General features: G+C 40.0%; 1 protein-coding gene across 1 annotated transcript in view; it reads right to left on the bottom strand.

Moving 5' to 3' along the window:
- The window catches only part of asic1b (acid-sensing (proton-gated) ion channel 1b), a 348,288-nt gene that overhangs the window by 291,768 nt on the left and 37,404 nt on the right, over positions 1 to 19,116 (bottom strand). Inside the window, exon 2 of the mRNA XM_083534482.1 lies at positions 6,476 to 6,671. Within this exon, the coding sequence (XP_083390608.1) occupies positions 6,476 to 6,671 (196 nt within the window). The remainder of the gene's footprint in view (positions 1 to 6,475; positions 6,672 to 19,116) is intronic.

Below are 19,116 nucleotides of genomic sequence, written 5' to 3'. Positions count from 1 at the left end.
ATTACATTGCAAATATAGTAGTAAGTGTGCCTGCACACCTGAAAGCTGCAGAAAAACTCTTTCTCTATAAATAACGCATATTTTTTTCCCGCCGCAGCAAACGCCGTTCTCAGATCAACATGCTTTTTACCGTTACCACAACAGAATCTTTGCACCTTAATACTAACTGCAGCCTCATCATCATCCTCATTTTGCGCAATTTGTAAAATGGTTTTCAAAAGAAAACCCACCACTTCGGGTCGACTCTGCACCGGGGCCATCTTCTGCATGCTTATTTAAATATTGTGCAGGAAAAACAGATCCGATCGGTTATCCAGATAGAGAAGTCAGTTGATGTTGCCAAGTGTAAACATGCCGTGTCCTGATTGACTGATTATGATCTGCTTGATTGGATCTGCTTGATCGCATGTTAATGCCAAGTGTAAACTCACCCAGACAAGTAGAACTGCACTAAATGTAATTTCAATTTTTAGCAATATAATGTTTTTGTTTTTTAATGATGACTAGTTTATATAATTGATGATTTGATCTATCCAACCCCTCCTTAGTGAGAACCTCACAGGACCATGGAATCACCTCTGAGCTGCCCCAGCTGTGGGCTGAGAATGGGATCTTGGTTCATTTATATTTATGATAAAGTTTTAATTAAATCTGTCTGCAGTTAAATCTGACCTGTATGTCTTGTAATATGAATAAAAAAAAGAAGAAGCTAAAAATAGAGTTCAAATAACTACGGTTGCAGGGCTTTTTTATGGATTATTTTTTGTGAATATAAATAGTTTATCTAGAGGTTTCACGTCCTACACAGCAGATTAAGGTTGTGTACTCAAAACATCCTTTTTCTCTGCTAACTTTGTGTTTTACACAAACAGAATGTTTTACTATTTATATACAGTATATACTATTTACTATTCATCCACTCTTGATCGGAAATGGGTGGCTGGAGAGTGCACTGAACACAGCGCCATGTTCATGGAACCAGTTTAACATGACTTTGTCTTCTGACTTGAAATGCTTGGACGTAGGATACTTTGTCTAATGTGTACTAAAATTCATGTCCAATTCTGATGCAAAAGAAACTGAGATTGACAGAGTCTGCAATGAATTGAGTTAGTGATTTGAAAGCATGAGTGTGACCAGTGATGTGGATTTTCCCCAAGGGTTGCCATGTTGTTTGTTCTGGGATGCTTTGCTGTGGTTGTAAAATGGTTATTTGAATCTATATTGTTCAGACTCCAGTTTCAATAATCAGACACAGATGTATAAAAGCCATTCTGGGCATTAAGATCTACTCTGATAAATAAGGTCCAATATTATGCAAGCCTTCTGTTGATATAATCCTAAATAAATAAAAACTGGGTAGATCAAAGCAAATGTATGAAAAATATCTTGGCAAGAAAATAGATTACCTCCAAAAATCCACAAGGGTTGCCTTCATAATATAAGATCCATCTATTTATTTGAGAGGAAACCTGTAACTAACTAAAAAAAAAAACTTCTGGTTTTCCAATGTCTTTTATGTGCTTTGCAACCTGGGATTTACTGAAAATACCCTGTGAGAAAGTCGCCAAACATAAAGGGAGACAATATATCTGGAAACCTATCTCTTTTCTTTGTTAGAAACAACCTAGTGGGTTTTTGTCTTGAAAGAAAAGCTGAATCAAATGGTCTCAAGAGATTTGTCATGGTTTGATCTTTGAGAGATGCTGAACCCTTTTAAATGAATTGTCTGCCAAAAGCAATCGCATCAGTCACAACGAAACATCTAAAGCCAGCCGAAGAGAGTCTCAGCTCCGTGCCATCCAACTGTCTAAAAAATGATCTGATCAGGCAAATTTCTATAAGGAGAAGGGAAAAAAGCACAGAAAGGACTATGGAACACTTTTTTTTTTTATCCAATTCATCTGTAAATCAGATGCAAAAGCCTTGAAACCAGAAATGTCACACTTATAAAAACCGAGCTAGTTCAGATGAACACTATCTAATAAGACTTCCTCAGAGCTCCTGTACAACATTACGTACAAAAATACTTAATCAAGTGAACCTAATCAACTTTCAAATGTACACAGATAATGCTGCCAGGTCTATATAGCTTTTTCTTTTCTTTTGTTACAGACATACATTAAATGCCGATTCTGTGCAACCCAGACTTAAAAGAAACCAAATTTAAAAGAAATCCATTAATTAAGACAAATAGGACTAGTCTTTTAATAAGAACAAAAGCAATGGCAAAAAGGAGATAATGTGTGCATGTCTAAAGCAGAACTTTAAGTTGTATAATGTAGTCATTATGTGCTCTCAGTGTGAACATCGCCTTTTATGGAGTTTTGTAGGCATCTCTAAATGCAAATCTGCTGGAATTCTTCGTGTGACCTACTAAACATGCACAACTGTACTAAAAGGCTGATAAATGAACCTCGCTGACATTGGATTCGGAAATTTCTAAATGAAATAAAAAGTTGACTTGAGAAAGCGAGACTATGCATATGGATCATAGTTTCAGGCTATAATGCAATCTGTCATAACACACCCCCACACTCAATCACATATCCATCACCGGGTCTCACTAACATCCATCACCCACTGTACTGCTCCCACACACTGCCAGTGTTTCTCACAGTGAAACGTTAAAAGCCAACAAGGGTCTTTCTATCTTCTATTGATCAAACGGGAGCTGGAAAGCAAGCAGCAAATGTGCACACTATGTGGGCTGCCTCGGAGCTGAAGGTACACAGTGCTGCCAGGCTTCTTCAGCATAGCCCTCAACTTTCAGCTGTAAGCCTGCACTGCATCCTGTATTGAATGCATTTCGTTCAGGATCAAAAGTCTGCCGATTGATTAACTTTGAACAACACAAGCTATGAGATGTGTATGTAATACTTTTGCCTGTATAGCTCACTTTTAACTAACTCTCACAGACCTGGTGTGCTTTAGTAACAGGATAATAAAAAGAAATACAGTAGTTTGATAGGTACATTAAATCAAAGTGTCTGTAGATGGAAGCAGTAGATCTTTAAAGTCTATGTTGTGAGTTTGGGTCTGAATGGATTGGACTTGTTAATCCAGCACATCACTCAGATACTCAATCAAACTAAAATCAGTGGTGTTGAGAGCCAAGGCAACACCCTTTGTCATGTTCTCCAAACCATTTCTGAACAATTGTGGCAGTGTGAATATGCATGGAGTATTGTCCTATAGGCAATAGGCCACCACGTTTAGAAAGTCCTCGCCCTGAAGGAGTGTGTTTGATTATGACCATGTTTAGGTAGGTGTTCCAGGTGGAACTGTATAAAAGAAAACGTGATTCTTCAGTCCAGACCACCTTCTTTCATTGCGGCATGGCTCATATATAAGCTAAATATATAAAATGTCATGTAATTTTTTAGCATATACTGCACATGTTCAGACAAATGCTGTGTGTGTAAGCTGTGTGCTCATGTATGTATGTGTGTGCTCAAGTGTCACGTAAATGTGAGCGGAGTCTGTGTTTTTATGGGAAGTGCAGAGCCACATTTTACACGTCATTAATGATCTCTGCTGAGCTGTTAGCCTCCCGTCTGCCATCAGCACAAACCTGCAGGAACATCAGCATAACGCACAACGACACGTGCAATCTCCACACATTCTCACATAGCACACTTCAATGGGGAGGCATGAAATGGTGAGTGTTATACCCACACAAGGACAATAAAAGGACAGAGAAAAAAAAAGGAGAGAGAGAGAGAGAGAGAGAGAGAGAGAGAGAGAGAGAGAGAGAGAGAGAGAGAGAGAGAGAGGGAGAGAGAGATAGTAACAACAATAGGTGTAAGATTGAGAAAGGACTGTGTGGTCTTATTTCTATAACAGTGTGACAACACCTGACCTTTCAGTACCAAAATAATAAAGCAGGTGTGAAAGCGGCGCAAATTAACGGCACACACAATACTAGGAGCAGGACTTTGGATAAGAATAATCCCCAAAATACCCATGAAAATACCTTATAAATATGTACAAGTGCATATTTCCTTGTCAGAGAGATACCCTCAAGGAAGCATCTTTAATCCATTAATTTTGTCCTTCGCCTGGAAATGTGAATATGATATACATTTTTTTTGTACTTTTGATTATCTTTTGGAGCTTATCAAGGCTTTAAAAGTACAGACGTGCCAGGATGTGCATTACTCTGCAGGGTAAAAGAACAATAAAGTACCTTGAAGACACCACCCCAAGAAAGCAAGAAGCTCAATTAGCATTTTATTTATTTATTTATTTTTATAAATCAAGCTTTTAAACCCCATGAAATGAATAATTGACAAAGAAGACAACACAAGACCATGTGTAGGTAGACAAGACTATTTCCTTGAGTAAGAACACAGATCAAGGTTTGAATAGTCAAAGTTCACTTACAATTCAATGCAAAAGAAGAAATAACTCCTGCCAGATTTACAGACATGTTTTTCATGTTGTTTTTCCTTTTCTCTTCAGTGAACTGCCATTTCCCATGTCTTTCCAGTGTCTTTTCATGTATCTTAAGTATTGGTGTAGTAAAGGTTAAAAAAATTACAATTGTTACATCCAATCTGTGTTGTCATGCTGCAAAAAGCTAGCAGTTGTTAAAGCTGACGTACCCTTAATGGGCCACATTTGTTTTGTGTAAATGTTTGCAAACCAAACAGAAATTTTCTGCCAGATGTCAGAGATTATCCCCTCAAAAGGAAAGCAAGCTAGCTTGGAACATGAGTGCACTTCTGCATTCTATTTCTTGTGTTCATTGCCACCCCTGTCTCGTCATTGCCGATGTGGTCACATTTTTCCAACTCACTGCTATTGACAACTCTGTGTTTGTATTATACCCCTTGGTTTCCACTATGTCTCTGTGAAGTAATGCATACACAGCCGGGTTTTGCTCACGTTTTTGTTTTTTTCCCACTCTTGTGTTGCCTCATTCACATTGTTTGATGTTCACCTGATCCATACCTGAATTAAGTTCTTGATGTTGGATTTTATTTTGAATTTGTCTGCCTGGATTTAAATAAAACAGTCTCATACTTCACTTGCATCCGCCTCTGCTATCGTTAATGCTCGCATTACATGACACCCAGATTTGCAAAAGTTACAGAAAGGCTGATTTATTTTGTACCCTTGTTTCTGAGGCAGCTTATTTGCATTTAGTGACAATCACAAAACTTGTAGGAAGCAGAAACGGTTGGGTGCGTGAGATGAGCAATCAGGGAAAAGATCAAAAATTGGAAGGAGATATTTTGATTTGAAATAAACAATGAAAAATTGTTTAATTGTAAAATAAATAATAAAAAGCTAAGTCTACTGCCATTTTAGGATTTTTGGCAGATGTATATCACAGCTAATTTCATGTTGATGAGTTGAGCTTTACATTAGTAAGTATTTTTGTGTGTCAAAAAATATGCAGTCTCATAAGCATGAGTAGTCTCCAAATGCCTTTTTCCGACTTCCATGTTTTTGTGAATATCCTGTTTCTTGTGTAAAAATTCGCACGAAAGAATAAATCTATCCATATCCGACTTGACAACTCACACTCAGTTTTTATGACACTTTTTTTTACCATCTCAATACAGGGCTTGCTGTAATTGCAATCGCAGATCTCAAACCATGCATGTGTGTGTGTGTGTGTGTGTGTGTGTGTATATGTATGTATGAATATATACACACACTCATTGCTGGATAATGCTTAGATCAATGACAGTGGGGTATGTTCCACTCCAGTTGTGACACCATATACTAAAGATTCCATTATTAAAAGCCTAAATTCCAAAAGTTCAATGGCTTTTTAACTTTCAAACACAGTAAAGCTTGAAGGCTTGAGTTTTAATTACTCACGTCCCACTAAAAACTCATCTAATATCACTTATTCTCTCAGCTCTCGAGTGTGTACTCCAGCACCCGATAAAGCTACAGCAGTGGAGTTTTAATTCATCACAAATGCAAATTAAACAAGTCTGCTTCTAGGTCTGGCTCGAACAAAAATGAAGAAAGATCCCTGAATAAACTCGAGATAGTGAACACGTACAGCCATGCTTAAAATGTGATGAAAATATGGTGCTGCCTCCAGAGGCTCAGGTTCATATGCAGAACTTTTGCCCACTTGACCAGACTAATATTTGTACTGTATAGCAGAACGTATTCACAATCATGTAGAAATGATCTGCACTGCTCTGGGAGCGGTCTGTTCACCAGCAACTTCATGTGCGCTCACGGCAAACGCAATACAAAAAGCAAATCGATCATTGTGTAAGGTTGGGCAATTATCATGAGGTAACATTACACATAACACATGTAACATCAGCATGTGTCAACACCTAACCCACAAACCAACTCTAAGTGCATCGTCCTTATTGCATTATCTGTACAACTGATCAATAAGATTCCTGTAGGTAAAACGATCTCCTTAAAGGTCTTAAATGCACGTGAGCAGAGGCCGAGCGAAGAGTAGAGAAGCATAGGAGACATGTCGACTTACCACTTTAAAGTCCTCTGCGCTGCATTTTTCCCCACGGTAGTAGCAGGACAGCAGCATCTCCTTGATGTCGTGGCCCGTTCGATCGTAGAACTCCCGCATGTTAAAGGGACGCGGTTTGAAGGTCAGGAAATCAGCCTTGACTCTCAGGGTCTCCAGAACGCTCTCCTCTACCAGGTGAGTGTCCCGAATTTCATATCTAAAAACAAAATAAATAAATAAAAAGCAAATGCACAGTGTTAATACAGCATCAAGTATAATGTAATGTACTTCAGGAATCTCCCATTCTCATGCCAAGATCTGCATTCACAAATATACATTACGGTCAAGAGTTTTGCTTTTTGTCTTGATTCTAGTCTTGATTCAACCCATGCCCTTTCATTGCTTGTGTCCCTCATGTTTTCTAAACACTCACACCTGGCTTTTGTTTGCCCGTTAAGTATTTAAACTCCTATGTGTCGTTGTTCAAGTGCAAAGAATTGCTCAGTGTGTTACCACTTGCATTTACAGAGTCATGTTTATTTTGTATAACAACATTGTTGTTGTTCTCGAACCCTATTCCGTCTCCTTGTTTCTGTGTTTTTGATTTCCCTGATACTGGTGTCCGCTGATTGCCTGATCTCTGTTTCCCATTCACGATATTGTTCCTTTAATGGAACACTTTTACTGCATGTACAGTGGTTGTTATGGTGTTATGGCGGATCGGTTGTACATGTACGTCAATTAGTGTGTCATTATGACATGATATACATGTCAGTTTCCTTTCCAATCCTTTTTAACCTCATTAACTACAGTCAAAACACATTACACTGCAAGTCATGCATATTTAATTAAAAGCCTTGTTTGCATAAATGAATGTAAATGTAAAGACAAAAACATCTTGTAAGAATATCAGCAATCAACAGGCACAGGCTGATTGGTGCACTTAATGACAAAAAGTATTGGGACAGCCATATGTGGTTCTTCCCCAAACTGTAAGATACACACAATCTTAAATGTCTTTAGATGGTTTAGCATTACATTTTCACTTCACTTAAACTAGGAGACCAGAAGCTGCTCCATCATGACAATCCCCCCTGTGCACAAAGCCAGCTACATATATATATATATATATACAGTGGGAAAAATAAGTATTTGAACACCCTGCTATTTTGCAAGTTCTCCCACTTAGAAATCATGGAGGGGTCTGAAATGGTCATCGTAGCTGCATGTCCACTGTGAGAGACATAATCTAAAAAAAAAAATCCAGAAATCACAATATATGATTTTTAAACTATTTATTTGTATGATACAGCTGCAAATAAGTATTTGAACACCTGTCTATCAGCTAGAATTCTGACCCTCAAAGACCTGTTAGTCTGCCTTTAAAATGTCCACCTCCACTACATTTATTATCCTAAATTAGATGCACCTGTTTGAGGTCGTTAGCTGCATAAAGACACCTGTCCACCCCATACAATCAGTAAGAATCCAACTACTAACATGGCCAAGACCAAAGAGCTGTCCAAAGACACTAGAGACAAAATTGTACACCTCCACAAGGCTGGAAAGGGCTACGGGGAAATTGCCAAGCAGCTTGGTGGAAAAAGGTCCACTGTTGGAGCAATCATTAGAAAATGGAAGAACCTAAACATGACTGCCAATCTCCCTCAGACTGGGGCTCCATGCAGGATCTCACCTCGTGGGGTCTCAATGACCCTAAGGAAGGTGAGAAATCAGCCCAGAACTACACGGGAGGAGCTGGTCAATGACCTGAAAAGAGCTGGGACCACCATTTCCAAGGTTACTGTTGGTAATACACTAAGACGTCATGGTTTAAAATCATGCATGGCATGGAAGGTTCCCCTGCTTAAACCAGCACATGTCGAGGCACGGCTTAAGTTTGCCAATGACCATTTGGATGATCCAGAGGAGTCATTGGAGAAAGTCATGTGGTCAGATGAGACCAAAATTGGTCACAATTCCACTAAACGTGTTTGTAGGAAGAAGAATGATGAGTACCATCCCAAGAACACCATCCCTACTGTGAAGCATGGGGGTGGTAGCATCATGCTTTGGGGGTATTTTTCTGCACATGGGACAGGGCGACTGCACTGTATTAAGGAGAGGATGACCGGGGCCATGTATTGCGAGATTTTGGTGAACAACCTCCTTCCCTCAGTTAGAGCATTGAAGATGGGTTGAGGCTGGGTCTTCCAACATGACAATGACCCGAAGCACACAGCCAGGATAACCAAGGAGTGGCTCTGTAAGAAGCATATCAAGGTTCTGGCGTGGCCTAGCCAGTCTCCAGACCTAAACCCAATAGAGAATCTTTGGAGGGAGCTCAAACTCCGTGTTTCTCAGCGACAGACTGATCTGGAGAAGATCTGTGTGGAAGAGTGGGCCAAAATCCCTCCTGCAGTGTGTGCAAACCTGGTGAAAAACTACAGGAAACGTTTGACCTCTGTAATTGCAAACAAAGGCTACTGTACCAAATATTAACATTGACTTTCTCAGGTGTTCAAATACTTATTTGCAGCTGTATCATACAAATAAATAGTTAAAAAATCATACATTGTGATTTCTGGAATTTTTTTTTTTAGATTATGTCTCTCACAGTGGACATGCACGTGCGATGACAATTTCAGACCCCTTCATGATTTCTAAGTGGGAGAACTTGCAAAATAGCAGGGTGTTCAAATACTTATTTTCCTCACTGTATATATATATATATATATATATATATATATATATATATATATATATATATATATATATATATATATATATATATATATATATATATATATACAGTACAGACCAAAAGTAAAGTTTGGACACACCTTCCCATTCAAAGAGTTTTCTTTATTTTCATGACTATGAAAATTGTAGAGTCACACTGAAGGCATCAAGGGCTATTTGACCAAGAAGGAGAGTGATGGGGTGCTGCGCCAGATGACCTGGCCTCCACAGTCACCGGACCTGAACCCAATCGAGATGGTTTAGGGGTGAGCTGGACCGCAGAGTGAAGGCAAAAGGGCCAACAAGTGCCAAGCATCTCTCGGGGAACTCCTTCAAGACTGTTGGAAGACCATTTCAGGTGACTACCTCTTGAAGCTCATCAAGAGAATGCCAAGAGTGTGCAAAGCAGTAATCAAAGCAAAAGGTGGCTACTTTGAAGAACCTAGAATATGACATTTTTCAGTTGTTTCACACTTTTTTGTTATGTATATAATTCCATATATAATTCCACATGTGTTAATTCATAGTTTTGATGCCTTCAGTGTGGATCTACAATTTTCATAGTCATGAAAATAAAGAAAACTCTTTGAATGAGAAGGTGTGTCCAAACTTTTGGTCTGTACTGTATGTTTACACAATTTTATCATTTTTGTTGGGGTAAAACAGTTGGTCTAATGTCTGAAATCTCTCTAGCTACTGTAAGTGTGACCTTAAACACAAAAGTTCAAGTTGTTGGATAGCTGCATGCTGCAGAGAAACTGGCCTAAACCGAATCAATTCGGGTCGCAATCAGATACCAGCTGTGAAACATGTCGGCGAGGCTCCTGCGCCACCTCTGCAATGAAATCTTCAAAAGCAATTTTCTCTTTTTTTTCACTTTTGAATTACAAAATGCTGGAACTTTTTTCTTGAGGTACAAAAGTATGTGTACATGAGAAACAGTTCAGGTTAAACAGTTGTGTACTTTTTAAAACGCCTGGTTCAAGCCCAAAATAAACTTTTTAATGATCATTGGTGGAAAAATAATTGAACAAATACTGTAGATCTGTAGATGCTTAGTCCCTGATCCACTGATGAGTATGTTATAATACCATCCATGGGCTGTACCAGGTGTGGCAGTGAACCAAATGATGACTAATACTACAAAAATAAATAAACAAATAAAAAAATAAATAAAAAATTTTTGTAAAATGTTGTATACCAAGACACGTTATTTATATTAATTTGACATCAGCCATTCAACCATGATATTGATTCATTTTGCATAATATAAGCAAAATGCGATATTCATAGTGGCCCTCCAAAGCAGTAAAACAATTCCCAGGTTAGTAAGCTGTAGAACAGAAAAATAAAAAATTCCTAAAGAAAAATCCTATTCAACGTCATTGGCAAAAGGATGTGACAATGAATCCTGCAAATGTGTAAAACTTGGGAACATGTATTAAAAAACAGTGTTTTGGTTTCAAATTCCAAACTAGCAATCACACCTGAAATGAACCACTGCTTTCAATCTACAATTACATCACACTAGAAGCATGCATAATTACCAGAATTGCACACCATGCTGCCAAAGAAATCACAAGTGGAATATCTATATCCATGATTCAAAGAGTATTTCGCATTGGGTTCTAATGTTAAAGTGCCACTGGATTCCACATGGCCTCCTTTTGTTTCAAACCAATAATCATCTATTAAACAATTAAACATCCAGGATTCTGACTCACAACATGCTACATACTGCTAATTGAGCATAATGTAAGCTGTACAACAGAAACTAACCTGTGCTTACTCTAAAACGACAGTCACACCAAACTTTTCGGAAAAAAAATATTTTCTGATACACGCTGCGAAAATATATATATACACAAACACTTTTAATTGATTAAAAAGGCTGTGCTGTATAAAACTGGATGCTGCAACACCACTCTAATGTGTGTCTTGTTATATCTTGCATTTTCTGAAAAGCTCATCCTGTATCGATCTTCTATCAGTCAATGTTCTTTATGTGAAACAAATTCACAGGAGTTCATCCTACTTAAACTTTGGGGTGCAGCAACATGCAAAATTTCATACTGAGCTTGCTTTACCGGTGGCCACCATACACATGCCTGCCTTTGTTTCCTGGCCTTGTTCAATGGTCAGAATTAACGAGGTTTCATTGCAATAGTAATAAAATAAATAAAACATTTTAATGAAGAAAACAAAAAGAAGAAACGCAACTTCACAGTCTCTATCATAACACCCAATGCATTTATATTATCACTTATTATATACATGATTTGGAAAGTGAAGGGGGACTGTAACTGCATTCAGTTCCATATATATATAATATAAGTCAAAACAAGCACCAAAAGAAAAAAGTTTTAAAAACCCACCATATGATTTATTGTAATCAGTCTTGAGCATGACGATGCCTCCAGGTGTTATAAGATTACAGTGTTATATCTGAAACCCCCAATGTAGCATCTAAGCCCAGTTTAGCTGCGCTGAAGGAAGTCAATTTGACTGCGATATTTATAACTATAGTTAAGGATGTAGCTGTGCTGCAATAAAACATCATAATGTGTTGCTAAACCTTCAGAGGAAAAGATGTAAGACGAGCAGCATCTTAACCGCTGTTATGGTTATGTCAATGCAGACGTCTGCGAGGTGCCGTTTCATGACAGACTGAGTCTATTTACCGCATGACCTTCCATGATTCTATACGTTGCAAGGAAAACGCTCGGTAATCAGAGCAGCCATGTCAGGTGGTCTTTAGCAAATGTTTAGGGAGTTGAGTGTAAAAAAAGATTAATTGCGATTCCAGGAAACAATGGCAGGACGTCTCGAGAGAACTGTGTTATGAGATTTGGGCATGACAGTACATCGAGTGTGCAGCTTTCACACCATTACCTTCACGTTCAGAAGTCTGACAGCTCAGATGCATAGTAAAGGAATATCGGATAATGGCAATGTGCAGTTTTTGTTTTAAGGCAAAGCAGGCAAAGGTTAAATAGCATTAGATTTATTGATGTAGTCTTTGCAATCTAGTTGCTAAAGGAATACTATAATAATAGTATCTTAATTGCCCTTGGCAACCAGATGTAGGCTGTGGCAACCCCTTATTAGTATTACTATTATTATTATTATTATTATTATTATTATTATTATTATTATTAATGTTGTTGTTGTTTTGTTTTTTTTTTCCATTTTTTTCCATTTTTGAATAATTTATAATTATTATCCACATCAGACAATAATTAACATGATCAAAGTTATTTTGCAAGCCATGTACAACATAAAGTGGGTATAAAAAGTCTACACACCCTGTAAAAGACCCAGTTCTGGTTAAAGAAAAGCAGCTCGAAATCATATTGCTTCCATCACCATGCTACAGTTTAGGTCTGGTGTATTTTTAGTTATGTGTTTGTTTGTTTTTTGTACAAAACTCCTGGTGGATTAGAATTAAAGTATAATAGCTTTTGGACCACAACACAGATATTCTTGTCTCTCTAGATCTCCTGGTAAGTTTTTTATCTGTCCTTATACTCACTTTAAGGGACATCTTGTTTTTGATGATATCACTGTGTTGCTATGGTTTCATTAAATGTTAATGAGTTACATTAACAATATTTCATGGCACTTCTGATGCTTCAGAAATTGTTTATACCCCTGTCCTGACTGACAGCTTTTAACAACTGAGATACCATGCTTGCTCTGTAAGATCTGGACCACAATTTCAGAAGTCAGATGAAACCTAGAAGATATGAAGCAAATCCTACAGAAACTGCTGATTTTTATTCAGGTTTCCGATGAAAGTCGTTTGATAATTATTTCTGAATGTGACTGGTTCATTCTAAGCATATTGTACATCCCTGTTTGGTAGGGGGTGTAAGGTTACACGTATTCGTACCAAAATACTTCGATACAGGTTTTCGGTATTGCAATCCTTTTTACATGAGGAACATAGTTAAAAAGTTCAGGAACGTATTAAGTGGCGGACCACAAGTTTGTTTAGTTTCTGGCTCATGTTTTTTTTTATTATTATTATTATTAAACTTGAAATCACACAAAACAATGCCAGGGGTATAAAAAAGAAACTAGAGTTAGTGCAGTCCCTGTGGCTATTTGCTCCTTAACGGAAATACGATTTGTTTTGCACATGAATGAAAATTGCTAAAGAATCCATAGCATTTTGTGTTATTTATTACTGCAGAAAATACAATACATTAATAAATAAATTGTATTTTCTGCAGTAATAAATAACACAAAATGCTGTCAACATGTATACCCATCTATCTTTATTTATTTATTTATTTATTTATTTATTTACTGTATATTATCAGCATGAACCAAAAAAATTTAAACAGACAGACCATCTGTGTTATCGTTTCCATTTTTCCTAGTTAATTATTATTATTAATTATAATACTTTTTTTATTTTATTTTGTTAGTTAAATATTATTATATATTCTGTTTCATTCTGTTGGTTTGTTTCTATTTGCTTTAGTAAAGCTTTACATTTTAAAATATAGTAGCATAGCTAAATTAGCATGTAGGCATAAATAGTTGGATCTGTGTGCTGTGGTGGACAGTAGGCTGTAATAACATTTCTGTTTAGTTAACTTGTCAAAGAACCTGCCTGGAACATATAATGATAAAAGTTTGTGGACACCTGACCATAAGATTTGTATGTGATTTTTTTAACATCCCATTCCACATTTAGTCCCCACACGCGGTTTTAATAACTTCCACTCTCCTGGTAAGATGTTCCACTAGATTTTGGAGTGTACTTGTGGAGATTTGTTTTCATTCAGCCACAAGGGCTTTAGTAAAGTTAGGTACTGATGTATCAGTGTTCCAAGTCATCCCAAAGGTGTTCAGTAGGGTTGAGGTCAGAGCTCTATAACAGGCCTCTCACGATTTTCCACTCCAAACCATGTAAACTATAGCTGGGGGTTTGTGCACGTGTATTGTCATACTGGAACAGGTTTGGGTCTCCTAGTTCAATTAAAGGGAAAATTGAATGCTACTGCATCCAAAGGCATCCATACTAACCAAATGTTAGTAAACTGTTTTTTTGGGGAACAGTTTGGTAAAGGACCACACATGGGTAAAAAAAGTTAAGTGTCCTGACATCGATGTGCAGTAACTGAAACATGTTTGCACATCTATGTCGGACTTCTGTCAGGCAATCAGAATCAAGAATCAAACAGTGCTGTAGTATAACCATTTCTAAAGGGCATAATTTGTAATACATTATGTACTGGAACAGCAAGGGAGAGATGATGCAGCAAAAGTTTAAGGAAGGAGATAAAAAATCTTAGGAAAATACAGTGCCCCGAGCAAAGAGGGATCACAACCAGAACATTTCACCAATGCTGTGGGAGGACTGGAGGAGTCAACTGCACATTTATGTTGTGTTAAGCTTCACAATACGTGTTGAACCTCACAGGACACTAAGACTTCCAAAAGTACAACAATGCCCTTTATACAATAGTGCTCAAATATAACACCAAAAATAAAGACATCAATGAAAAAATATGTGCCTTATTATGCAAAATATGCCACAATGCAGCCATGTAACTTTCACTCTCTTCCCAAAATCACAATCTGCCCTGGTCCTCTTAGAAATGTAGTGTGCTTTAAAAATCCCAAAAACATGTATAAACTATAAAAATAAAATGCAGTATATAGACAAAAGTTTGTGGACACCTGAAAATAATATCACCATGTACTTTAAGATTTCACATTTAGTCCCAATTTCTGTTTTGATAACCTTCACTCTTCTGGAAAGATGTTCCACTTGATTTTAGAGTGTACTTGTGGAGATTTGTGCTTATTCAACCACAAAGGCGTTAGTAAAGTCAGGTACTGGTGTAGGTAAGGAGGCCTGGGTGCAGTCAGCGTTCTAATTCAATCCAAAGGCCATCAGTAGGGTTAAGGTCAGAGTTCCCTTTCAGGAACTCAAGCTGTGTCGAAACGCTTTGGGAACGCCTTACATTGTTAACGCTCTGAATCATGTGTAAAATCCGGCCAGACTTCTGACTGTGTGTTCCTTCTTGCCCCGCTTCATTCAGGGGGGATACACACAGCCGATGTGTTGTTTGCTTAGCTTAGGAGCATGCTTAGTCGGCTTTTGAGGGAGTCAACTGTTAGCATTTTTTGCCGTGTGGCTATGCGCTCTCCCTTGTGGCTCACGTCCCACTCTCGCTGAGGCAAAGCAACTCTGAAGGTCACGGGGCTCGCAGGCCAACCTAGCAGAAGGCATAGAGACGGATGAGTCCTCTCCAGCCTCTCCTGCTGGGCCAAGCTCCCGTTTCCTGAGGAAAGCACTCGCTTTGGTGGTTTCTTCTTCCAGCGCGTGTAACGCAGAGCTCCGTATTTCTGCCTTCAAGGAGGGAGAATTTTCGGATGCTAGCGAGCCCACGGACTCCTCACAGCCTGTGCTGTTCGAGGAGCTCCTGGAGGTAGTGACGCGGGCCGTCGATAAACTCGAGATAGCTTTGCCCGAAGAGAAGCAGAAGCAACGTGTTCCCAGCAAGCTGGATGAGTGTTTTCTGCATTCCGCGGCACAGCCTATGCCCCAGGCCCCACACACCGAGGTGTCTAGGTCTTGGGAGACCCCATATACCCCATTTGCTATATGGCAAATGGGAATATAGTAGGGTTCAAGGAGTGCGGCTGTTGGGAGATGCCCAGGGTTAAAGAAACTCTAGCTGGCTATCTTTCCCCAGGTGATGCATCACTAAAGGCTCCGGTATTGCCTACAAAAGCCACTTTGGCTCTAGTAGTTAGGGCTTACGTGGCAGCAGGTCAGGTCAGGCCTCCACATGGTGAGTGTGTTGCAGGCATACCAGGCTGACCTGCTATGAGAGATAGACAAGGGATTTAGCTCTGGGGCTGACGATTTAGGACCGCTTGCTACCTAACCCTCAGGGCCACCAAGTTACGACGCGGGCCGTAGGTCGGTCCATGTCAGCTCTAGTTGCCACAGAAATGCTTCGGTGGCTTGTAAGCGGAGATTTCCGAAAGGGACAAGGCTTTCCTTTTGATAGCCCCGGTGAGTTCTCCTGGCCTTTTCAGGTGACGCTGTAGGTAAGGGCGATTGGCGACAGGTTCAGGAGACCATGGCGGCGTTTCATTGGTACTTCCCCGCCGCTCTCATGGGGCTGCTCAGTGGGCGCAGCCCCAGCCTGGCACGGCAGGGGAGCGTGAAGCCTAAAAGCAGCCGGAATCGAAGGGGCCGGCCAACCTGAGGCTGGTCCTCTCCTCGAACAAACAGGCAGTGGTGCAGCGGCCCTGACAATCAGGGCGCCCTATTTCGAGGAGGGTGGTTTACACCTCATTATACGGTGCCTGTACCTTTTCGACACCACCAGGAGGCCAGAATGTTAGCTTTTCCACAAGACGTGCCTCAAAAGGTCGCTGCGGATGAAAGTGACCCGCCCTCCTCAGGAGGTTCCAACAGCTGCGGGGCATTGCTCCAGCCACTCTGAGAGGGTCAGAGACCAGCCTCGAGAGGCTGCCAGACGTATTTCGGTGGGTCCTGCACACAGTAAAGAGGGGTTACTCGATTTAGTTCGGGTCCTTTCTTTCCCGGTTCTACGAGCTGTGTCCCAACATGGTGGGACACAAGCAGGCTCTGGTCCTGGAACAGGATGTACGCACTTTCCCTAGGGAAAGGGGCCATCGGGGTGGTTCCTCTCTTAGTCAGAGAGTCCGGCATCGAGATGTCATTCTCGCCCATTTGAAGGAATTGGGGTTAAGACTAAACGCAAAAAGTGTGGACTCGTGTGTGGACTCATCCGTGTTGCGGGCACAATTGTCTCCTGCCCGGATCGAGGTCATTTTCATGGCAGTGAAGAGAGTAAAAGCAGGCCAGTCACTTACTGTGAAGCAGTTCCAGAGGCTGTTTGGTCTCATGGTGGCAGTGTCGAACGTCATCCCACTTGGCCTCCTCCATTTGAGACCTCTCCAGTGGTGGCTCAGAGACAGAGGGTTCTCCCAAAACTGCCATCCGTTCCGTATGATCAAGGTCTCACGGCAAACCATTAGAGCATTAGAAATATCAAAAGAACCTACTTTCCTTTGTCTAGGCCCTGTCCTGGGAGCTCCTTGTCGTCGGGTAACATAATGATGTGTCTGTGTAGGAAGTCGGAGCAGCTGTTTGTCTGCTATGGCTCTCATAGGAAAGGTTTTCCGGCTAATAAGCAGACGCTTAGCAGATGGATTGTGGATGCCATTTCTCTACGGCCTGGTCCGCTGGAGTTTCTCTTCAGGAAATTTTTAACGCTGCGGGCTGGTCCACCCCACTGACCTTTGTCAGGTTTTACGATCTCGACATCAGAGCCACTCCCGGCTCCTCTGTCCTAAATGCCGGTTGTGCTCAGACACACTAGGCAGGGACTGGTCAATATTGCGTGATTGGACACTTGTTTCCAAAGCGTTTTAACGCAGCTCAAGATCCTGAAAGGGAACATCACTAGGTGAAGTATGTAACCGTAGTTCCCTGAGGAACTGAGAGCTTCGTCAATAGTCCATACTGACTATATCCCTGCAGTGCTTACCTTCTCTTTTTTCAGAAGCTAATGTCACTTCAAGTCAAGTCAAGTCAAGTTTATTTGTATAGCGCTTTTCACAACAGACATTGTCTCAAAGCAGCTTTACAGAAAACAACAGTGAAGGTGAATGGTGTGCGTTTGTCCCTGATGAGCAAGCCGTGGCGACAGTGGCAAGGAAAAACTCCCTTAGATGATATGAGGAAGAAACCTTGAGAGGAACCAGACTCAAAGGGGAACCCATCCTCATATGGGTGACATCAAGAGTTTGGTCATAAATCTTTCAACAATACAGAACAATTTGTGATCATCATAGATCCAGCATCAGCTTCTCCATGCCAGGGCCTTTAAACACTCGGCATCTACTTCTCCATGATCATCCATAGGTCCATAATCTTCACGAGGTGGGACGTGACTGGAGCTGGCCAAACCTCAGGATGCCTCGGGATGGGGAGAGAAAGAGAGGCAGTGGAGAGGAATTAGCGTAGCTGCTGTTCATGATATTAACAGCACAAGTTGATAATGTGCATGTGATCATATATTCTGGATGTGTGATGTGTGTTATGTGTAGGCTTTGCTAAAAAGATTTGTTTTTATTCTACACTTAAACTGGGAGAGTGTATCTGAACCCTGAACACTGTCAGGAAGACTATTCCAGAGTTTAGGAGCTTCCATCGCTCACGCATTTTGTAGCTTCCTGGTTTACGCGAAGTTACCCGCCAATGACGTCACGACTGCCTATTTGACAGACTTTACACATGATTCAGAGCGTGACCAACGCAAGCCGTTTCCAAAGCGGTTCGACAAAGCTCTCCTATTGACGCTTTAAAGCAGGCCACTCAAGAGCTTCCTCTCCAGCCCATGTAAAGCATATCTTCATGGAGTTTGCCTTGTGCACAGGAGCATTAGCAAGCTGGAACAGGATTGGGTCCCCCTAGATTAAGTAAAGGATAATTTACTGCTACTGCATCCAATGACATCCAATACAATTGTGTAGTAGAAGTAAGAAGTAAAAGTCAGGTGTCCATATAATGCATATTAAGTAGCAAAGTAAAAAAAAAATTTGCTGCCTTTCAATCAACCAACACTTCTACAGGACTCCGAACTAAGTTTAATTACACAGCAGGTCATTAACTGCATTGCACACTGCTGACATGAATCTGATAATCTGTCACAGCTTGAGAATATTATCAAGTGCATATGTTAAACAAATGAGACACCCAAAGTAATACAACCTGATGCTGTTGGATACATTTATTTTTCCGTTTTCATTCTTTGCAATTGTTGTATGTCATATCTGCATTTCAGGCCCATTTTTATTTTTATTTACAAATTAGACAATAATAACAATAAACAATAATAATAAACCCTAAGGCTCCG

Source organism: Silurus aristotelis (assembly GCF_946808225.1).
Source record: "Silurus aristotelis genome assembly, chromosome: 28".
NCBI classification, from domain to species: domain Eukaryota; kingdom Metazoa; phylum Chordata; class Actinopteri; order Siluriformes; family Siluridae; genus Silurus; species Silurus aristotelis.
Note: the sequence above shows the minus strand (reverse complement) of the source record. Positions and strands in the feature narration are given on the sequence as shown.